Source organism: Dioscorea cayenensis, unplaced genomic scaffold, assembly GCF_009730915.1.
Source record: "Dioscorea cayenensis subsp. rotundata cultivar TDr96_F1 unplaced genomic scaffold, TDr96_F1_v2_PseudoChromosome.rev07_lg8_w22 25.fasta BLBR01000873.1, whole genome shotgun sequence".
NCBI lineage: Eukaryota > Viridiplantae > Streptophyta > Magnoliopsida > Dioscoreales > Dioscoreaceae > Dioscorea > Dioscorea cayenensis.
In genome coordinates, this window is record NW_024087264.1 from 27,569 (window position 1) to 37,037 (window position 9,469).

Genomic DNA, 9,469 nt, shown 5'->3' on the forward strand with positions numbered 1-9,469 from the left:
GTTAAAATCGAAAAAAAAAAAAATCAAAGGTTAACTATTGCATCATCCAACTGTTATAATTTTTTTAATTTTAAAACTTTTTATCTCGATATATACACCAACATTTTCAAACAAATCCTATATTCTTCTCCACTTTCTCATCTTTAAATTTTCTTCATTCCTCATTTTTTAAAGACCTTGAATCCTAATCTATTTCAAGTTTCAATGAGTGGCACGCCTTTTGCACCATATAAATTTTAAAAATTAGCAAATACAAATTATTATTATTATTATTATTATTATTATTATTATTATTATTTATTTAGCACACTATATATATAACACTATTTTTACTAAATATCATACTTTAATATGCGGTAATATTTTTAAACATAGATGATATAATACCAAATATCAAAGTTATTGATCTATTTTGAAAAGCTAATTTGATCAACATACTAGATACAAAAGAGTTGGTTTTTTAAACTTAGCCTTAACATTTTATATTTAGAGCTTGTTTGTTTCACCGAGGTGGAGCCCGAAGTGACCGAAGTGGTGACTTTTATCCCACTTCAATCTGTTTGTTTCACCTGTTTTGAGGCCGAAGTGGTGATGTGACACCTCCATTATCCACCCACTTCACCCATTCCACTTTAGAGAAAAAAAGGAGAAGTGGGATTTATGGGGTTTTTCATACGTGGCTGAAGTGAACTTTAGAACCCACATGATTTGTCAGGCCTCATTCGGATCACCGCTTCTTCCATCACTTCGGCCTCTTTCATCTTCCCCACCACTTCAAATCACTTTCCCCTTTGTGTAATGGCAGCACCATTCCTATATTAGGGTTTTCGTTTTTCAGTTAGGGCTTTTCTATTTTCCCACCACTTCAGTTTCCCCTTTGTTCAGCTTTGGTTTCATCCTTGTCTCACTTGAGGTAATGCATTCTCGTGTCCCCAACATCCTTATTCTCGTAGACGAATATGTGGTTTTCTAGGGTTGGGTTCTTTTTTTTATATATACAGGGATCATCCCTAGTCCTTTTTTTCATCTACGTCTTCAGATTTTTTTCCCCATATTTTCAATCTTTCGGTGTTTTTATTTTTTTTCACCTTTCCGGTCATTGATTGGAGGCCCTATGTGTTGTTGGATACCAAATTTGGAAGTCAAGCTATTGGATTCATGATTTTTTTGGTAAGGTTTCAACATCTTGATGGGTCCTGCTTTCCATTTTAATTACATTTGTTGATTTTTCGATTGTTTTAGATGATGAGTTTATGATTTCTACCTTGATTCTTGATTTTTATTTTGTTTTTTGTTTGCTTTTTAGTTAACTATTGTTTGATATGTGATCATAAACTACGGGTTCATTTTATGATCTTCAATTTGTGGTTTTCATGGCCAGATCTATGGTCTCTCCCATCATTCATCATTCATAGTTAAACGTTGTCGTATATTAGGGTTCAAGCAAAAATTTGTGATGTCTTCTTTTGTTCATGGATTTTAATTTGTTTGTTCTCTTTCAGGTGTGCTTGGACACAATTATTCATAACATGTTGCTCGAATCACTTTTTTTACGGTCAAATCTATGATATGTTGCTTGAATAATGTTTGTTAAATTGTTTTTTTCCATTTTGATCTGCAATATATATATCCATGTTTTTAGTCCATATTCTTTGGATCATGTCTTCTTAATGGCAGATCTATGATTTCACCCATGATTCCAGGTTATTTGTGTTGATATGTTGTTGTATACTTTAGTTGGGTAGTGCGGGGTCATATTTTGATATTGGAGTTATTTTTATTTTGGCAAGATTTATGATTTCTACTTTTCCTTATGCATTTTAAATTTGGATCTACAATTTTAGCTATCCTTTGACACCAATTTCTATAACATGATTTTGGATTCACTTGTTTTTAGGTTAGATATATTATTTGTAGTTTGGTTATTATTTTTCCCCATTTCTCCTTTGTTTTGCATATATTGCCATTTTACTATGCCATATTGTTGCATTGATGGTCTGTTTAATATCAAGTCTAAGATCTCTTGCTTGTTAAAAGTTTGTTTTAAAATTAAGATATGTTGTTTCGTATTTCAATCAGGTACTATGGGTGTTAGCAAGCTATATGCAGTGTTACTGGTTTCATGAGTTTTTTTGCATTGGACTTTATTGTTTAACATTGTGCTTGGCTTCGTTTTTTCTGTATCTTAATGTCAGATTTATGTTTTTTTTTGCTGTAGAATGTAGCAATTAGATGTTTAATTCAGTTTTTTTCTTTTGGGATTGTTGTTTTCCTATGCTTATGAAAGAACTTGTTTTTCCATGGCTTTAGTTTTAATGTACTAGATTCTTCCATAAGATTTCTGAGGTGATGCATTAGTGGTTGCATTTAAATTTTTTTTTTGGACCTATTTCCATACATATTTATGCAAGTGTTTATAATGCAGTACATGTTTATGCAGGTTTAGTAATTTTGTTATTCTATAGCTGAAACCATTGGCTATATAGAATATTTTTCTATCGCGTTAGTGCATGCTATAATTCTGCTATGCTTTTTTCCTTCTGTGCTTTGCTGGAATGCTATATAATTTTTTCTTCTTATGCAATGCTAGGCTGAACAACTTGTTCTTCTTATACAATGCTTTGTTGGAATGCTGTACAATCTTGTTCTGTTATAATTTTTTTCTTCTTATGCAATGCTAGGGTGTACAATTTGTTCTTCTTATGCAATGCTTTGTTGGAATGCTGTACAATTTTTTCTGTTATAATTTTTCTTCTTATGCAATGCTAGGGTGTACAAATTTGTCTAGATGGATAGTTGGGTACATAATGAGTATGCCATACCCCTCACAACAGCATTCACAACAATTGTTGTCGTAGTTGCTTTTTTGTTTGAAGAAATGCATGAACCTAGGGTGTCAAGGTCTCAACAACCTTCTCTTTTCAGAGATCTAACTAGGAAGCGCCACATGGAGAATATCTTAATTGGTGGACAAGATTATTGTGTTAGTTACCTTAGGATGGATGTAGGGTCTTTCATGCATTTATCCTCCATTATACGTGATAGGCACCTACTTGTGGATTCAAGACATGTGTCCATTGAGGAGCAAGTGGCAATTTTCCTATACATAGTTGGACACAATACAAAGAATAGAACAATGCGGATAGAGTTCCTCCAGTCCGGGGAAACAATTAGTAGATATTTTAATAATGTTCTAAGAGCCATATGCACACTAAGTGATGACTTTGTACAACCTCCTAGTGGGATTTGTCACCTCGAGATTCAAGCTAACCCAAATTGGTATCCTCACTTCAAAGTAAGTATGTCATAATCCTATAGAAAATTTTCTAGAAAATTACTAAATCCAATTGATATGTTCATAATGTTTACTTGTCGTGTAGGACTGTGTTGGGTTGTTGGATGGTACTCATGTTGATGTGTCCGTTCCCACCTTAGAGTTACCACATTTTCGTGGCCAGAAAGGACCAATGCAAAATGTTCTAGCGGTTGTCAACCCAGACCTCAGGTTCACCTATGTACTTGCGGGTTAGGAAGGATTCACAAATGATTTCATCGTATTAAAAGATGTTCTATCACGGCCACAACCTGAGGGCCTCAAGATAATAGAAGGTTGCCAATCTAGTCTTTACCTTTTAGATCCTTAACCTTTTTCAATTGAATTATGATTCATTGTAGTGAATTCTTGTAGGGAAATATTACTTGGTTGATGCGGGTTATACGACCATGAATGGGTTCATTGCCCCTTACCAAGGTGTTTGATACCATTTAAAAGAACATAACGGAAGGGCGCCAATGAACCCAAAAGAATCATTCAACCCAAGGGACTCTATGTTATGGTCGCATGTTGAGTGAGCGTTTGCCATATTAAAGAATCAATTTAAAATTTTGACCTCCCACTAGTTTTTCCCTTTCAAGACTCAAGTTTTGTTGGTTCTTACTTGTTGTATCATTCACAATTATATAACAGGTGCTGATCCGAGCGATCAGATCTTCTGTAATAGAAAAATGTAGGATGATGAGGTCCTTGCATCGCAGCCTTGTTCGTAGTGAGAACAACGCGAAGATAACAGATAGTGGGTTGAGCTAAGGGATAGAATCGCTAATAAGATGTGGTGTCATTACTATGCCAGTATTTAACTGCTATTTTTATTTGATGTGTTATTTGTCTACTTCATTTGCTTTTTCCTGAATGATTTGCATGAATATCTACATATCTTGAATGTATTTACTTTATGCATTAAAAGCATGCATTCAACCCTATTAGACATGCTATCAATGGTTCTTAGGATTTTATATGCATTGTATTAACTACTCTTTTAGAATTATGAATTGCTTTATATGGTATTTCATTATCCATATTACTATAATGTATGCTACAACCTTTCAAATGTTATTCATGCACTGCTGTCTTTCCGCTTTTATGATGGTTGTTATTTTGTCGATTGATCCATGTCATACTTGTACTATATCAACTCCAGTTTTTATGATGGTAGTTATCATTTTTGGGGTGAATAATGTAACTATATCATATCTATTTTATGATAGTTGTCATTCTGGCCAATCATCTAAGTTTTATTTCTACTATATTAAATTTGTTTATATGATGGTAGTTGTCATTGAACTAGTGTTGTATTAATGTCTCCTGTGCATTATTAGATGAATTTAATATAGAATTTGTACATGTCTCTGTAGGTATAATTAAATATTGGGTTGTTTTTCCCACTATTTTCCCACTCAATGTATTTGTTTGCATTGTTGGCTTTTTAGGTAATTTATGTTTCTGTGTTATGAGTTTTGGGTTTTCATGGTTTTTTGTGGTTTTTTGTTCATCATGCATGAATATTTTCCTTATTTAGTTATCCTTGTTCAATGTTCTCTTCCCTGCACCATCTGACATGCATCATTAGTTTTCATAATTAGAATTTCATCGAGTATGGAAGTTGGGAATTGCGGAAATGATGGTGTGAATGCGAGGTCTACCAAAGGAAAATGTGGAACTCCCAACAAGAGATGGAAGGCAGAATTCGATAATTTTTTGATTCCGTTGTTGGTTGAGCAAGCTAACAAAGGGTTGAAATGTGACAAATCTTTCAAAAGAGTTGCTTTTGCTCATGCTGCGTCCGCTATGAACACCAAATTTAACACCAATTTCATAGTGGAAAACGTTGAGAACCATTACCAGATTTTGAAATCTCGATATGTGGAGATAAAAAAGGCAAGAGACTTGAGTGGGGCGGGATGGGATGATGAACCCAAAATGATTATCCTCAACCTAATCGTTGCATTCACCTATACGGAGGTACATGTCTTTTGTTTTTTTTTTCTAGCATGCTTCATCCATCTGCGATCAGTCATAGTCATCTTCTATTTTTCTTTTTTCTTTTTTTGCATTTTGTATGGAGGCCCATCCAGCTACAAAAGCTTTCATCAACAAACCTATTAAAAACTATGAAGGGCTCCTGATTATTTGTGGTAAGGATAGTGCTACAGGGTTATATGACACACCTCTGTATTCTGATTTTGGATAGAAAAATGTTGGAGATGAAGATAATGAGAATGAGAACTCGGAGTCACCCAGTCAAACAAGCTAACAGTGATGATGACGGCGCTGGGAATTTAGCACCTCCGGTTGCAGCGTAGCACCGCAATGTCATCGAGCTTGAGGTCCCAACGCACGAAGGGAACCAAAGGCATTCCAATGATAGCTGATTTGGTGACAGTTGTTGGGGAAATGACAGCGGCATTTAGAAACCCTACACATTGGTCAGAAACACTGTATTCAAGGGTTATGGAAATTGAGGGCTTCAATGAGCATTTGCTGGAAGAGGTGGTTAATTATCTCCAAGAGAGGGAAACGGAAGCCAGAAGGTTCATGGTTAAACGGTCAGACATGAGGGAGGCCTTGGTTAGGGAGTATCTCGCCAACCTTGATTGAGTGTTGCTTGCTGCAAGGAATTCCTGGACCTTGCTTAGCTGAAGGGGTGTTTAGGCATGGTTGCTAATTAATTTTATTTGCACTGCTTCATGCATTATCTGCTTCCATATTAGGTTTGCATCTTGCACTAGTTGCATCCCATGCATTTGATCAAACAATCATGTTACATTATGTTTGCTGATGACCTAGCAAGCCACTGACTGTTTGGGTACATGGTTGTAGCATGTGGCTTCGTTCTATGGTATTCTATCTAAGACACTATTTATGACAGAGCTATCTAGACATATCTAGACATAATGTGCTATGTGTTTTGATTTATTTGCCTCTGCAAGTTATCTCCAAGTTGTTTTGTTTTGTTTAATTTTTATATAGTTGACCAATGTTTGTTTGATTTATTTCATCTTTCATGCATTTTTGGTTAATATTTTCATATTCTATATTTTCTTTCTGTTTGTTTTATGCTTGCAAGTACAAGTATTTTGGCAATGATGAGGCAATGTTTTTAACAAGCACTGAGGCAATGTTAACTATTCATATGAATGTATCCTCAATGTGTGCTTCCATTTAGTTGGGTGCACTGATGGGGCAATTTTTTTGCAGCCATGATTGTTGCCCAATTGAAGTGAAGTCTGTTGAGGGTTCAATTCACATGTGTGTCCCTTATCATGTAACTAGTATGGCGGGCAAAGGGGCACTTGGTGTCTCCATTACAACCTATTCATTGCATTTCTTCTTGCAAATCAGTTTTGTGTTTTATGTATTGTATGTTTTCTTTTGATTGCCCATGAAGTGCTTCATACTGACTTGCCACCTGAGCCAAGGCTTGTAAAAGCTGGAGCACACTGCAGCCTTTTTCGTGATTTGGCAACCATGATAACACGAAGAATTCATCTGCACAGTTACTGTTTTTTGTTTTCCCATTATTGAAATGTCTATGCCTAGCACCAGTAAATTTGTAAAACTGAAAAGTTATAAATTGGAAGTTGTAAAACCGGAAGTTCTTGCAAAAACTGAAATTTATAATATTGTAATGGATGTTTCAACTTTTGGAATTAAAACTTATGAATTTTATTCTCATTTCAGTTCTTTATTTGTTGTAAAAATTTTTTTACTGTGTGTGTTCTTTCATGTTATGGGTGTGGTGTCACACACGGAATTAAATGGGATGGTTGCAATTAACACTGTCAGGATGATTGTCTAATAGTCGTTTGTTAAATAGAATGTAAAATATTTTGAAAATATGGATAATTCAGACTCTTGTTCCATGCAGCATTATAGCAGATGAAAACATGTTCTGTGCTTTTGAGTTCAAGCATACATGCTTCCAAAAATTGTTCAAAGTTCACAACAACAAAAAAAATATAATATAATATAATAAATTAAAAAAATTTATTAATAATAATACTATCTAATGATTAAAAAAACTAAACTAAACTCATGTTCAACATATCACAATATCCTAACTACCAAACTTGGGGAGATAATCTCACTATGGTAAAATAGTGGTGACTGGAATTGCACTTCCTCACCAACCAAACATTAGGAACCGCTGAAGTCAAGTTTACAGGATGTTCATTTCCCCAAACCAAAAACAAGAAAGTGATCACTATTGTCCCACTTCCATTTTGAATCAAACACACTGGAGTGCCACTTCCACACTTCCACTATTTTGGTCAGTTACTTCTAAACCAAACAGGCCCTTGTCACAACGATCCCAATACCATTTTATTCATTAAAATGGTTGGAGAGCTCTCTTGTTAAATATCTAATCAGTACTATACTGGTTGTCCACCATAAAACAAGAAAAAATTAAAGAAAATAAAAAAGGCCTCTTCTCAGCTATTGGCCTTTTTACCCATTTTCTTTTTGGCAAAACATAGTACTGCTGAATTTTTTTAAAAATTATTTGTTTTAAATTGTTAATACAACAAGCTTTCTTTCACAATTTTTTTTAAAACCTATATATATATATATATATATATTTTTAAAAATTTTCTTTATACATATTTTTTTTAAAACTTTTTTTTAAAACCTATTCAGGTATATATATATATATATATATATATATATATATTAATTTCTCTTCCTATTAGAGTGGGATTATGAATGCGGTCATGGAAGCATTTTATGAGGCCTTTAGACTATATACCAGTAATTTGAATTCTTGTGGGAATTGAAGTACAAAGAAACTGTTAATGTGAAGAGAAATTTTATACAAAAATTCACTCGAGCAAGTTTTTAAAAAAATAATTTTTTTAAAAAGGTTTAAAACAATTAAAACAAAAATAAGTTTTTTAAAAAATATGCAAAATGCTTGCTATTTTAATTATTATTATTTAAAATAACTAGATTTAAAAAAATATTAAAATCTGATTTTTTTTTTTAAATCAATAATATAATTTTTTAAAAGCCCAGAAAACCCAAAAAGATGAAAAAAAGGAAAAGCAAAAAAAAGTTTCTCTTTGGTGCTCTTTGGTCTGAGTCAACATAAATAATTGACTAAGCATTTGACAAGATAGCATCAAAGCCATTTTGATGAATAAGTGGCGCTAGGCTATTATGGTAAGAATTAAAAAAAGAAAAAAGTTAAGGCTAACAACCCAAAGAGCATTAACAGTGATTTGAAAGATTCACTTAAAACAAAATAAAAAATAAGTCGTAACATATGTCCTCTTGAAGTTTAAGGAAAAATTGATTAGGTTAATTAACTGATTTTAATTTGTTATATTTAACTTTTAAATATATACTTCTCCAATGCTGAGGTTGTTTCAGTTCATGTGCTAAGGTTGAAGTTAACTTCTTATGTTAGCATGCATCCTCAAATTTGTCAATGCCCTTGTCTTTAATTTTTTTTTAATATCTTTTATTTTAATAGATAATTCTTACTATCAGATTTGAACAAAATGAATAGATTTTAAGTTTTTTTGACATTCTAATGATGACTTTGATGAATAAATGGCCATAAGCTATTGTGGTAAGAATTAAAAAAAGAAGAAAAAAAAAAAAGTTAGGCTAAAACCCAAAGAGCATTATGAAAGCTAACAGTGATTGAAAAATCCACCTTAAAAAATTAAATAATAAGTCGTAACATATGTTCTCTTGAAGTTTGAAGAGACATTGTTTAGGTCAATTGATTGTAATTTGTTTTATTTTACTTTTAAATTTATACTTCTACAATGCTGAGGGTGTTTGAGTTCATGCGCTAAGATTGAATTTAACTTCTTATGTTAGCGTGCATCCTAAAATTTGTCAATGCCCTTGTCTTTATTTTTTTTAAAAATATATTTTATTTTAATAGATAATTCTTACTATTAGATTTGAACAAAATGAATAGATTTTAAGTTTTTTTTTTGAGATTCGAATGATGGCTTTGATGAAGAAATGGTCATAGGCTATTGTGTTAAGAATTAAAAAAAGAAAAAGAAAAGAAAAAGGAAAAGTTAGGGCTAACAACCCAAAGAGCATTATGAAAGCTATCAGTGATTTAAAGATTCACCTTAAAAAAGTAAATAATAAGTTGTAACATATGTTCTC

General features: G+C 32.8%; 2 protein-coding genes across 2 annotated transcripts; both read left to right on the plus strand.

Annotated features, from left to right (window-relative positions):
• The first annotated feature begins 1,037 nt into the window (after positions 1–1,037).
• Positions 1,038–6,202, plus strand: LOC120255182. The gene is made up of 3 exons (XM_039263078.1): positions 1,038–1,170; positions 4,921–5,299; positions 5,529–6,202. The coding sequence occupies exons 2-3, from the start codon at positions 4,934–4,936 to the stop codon at positions 5,589–5,591; spliced, it is 429 nt and encodes a 142-aa protein (XP_039119012.1). The 5' UTR covers positions 1,038–1,170; positions 4,921–4,933; the 3' UTR covers positions 5,592–6,202.
• On the plus strand, positions 2,789–3,759 carry LOC120255181. The gene is made up of 3 exons (XM_039263077.1): positions 2,789–3,295; positions 3,381–3,525; positions 3,689–3,759. The coding sequence occupies exons 1-3, from the start codon at positions 2,789–2,791 to the stop codon at positions 3,757–3,759; spliced, it is 723 nt and encodes a 240-aa protein (XP_039119011.1).
• Positions 6,203–9,469: the final 3,267 nt, after the last annotated feature.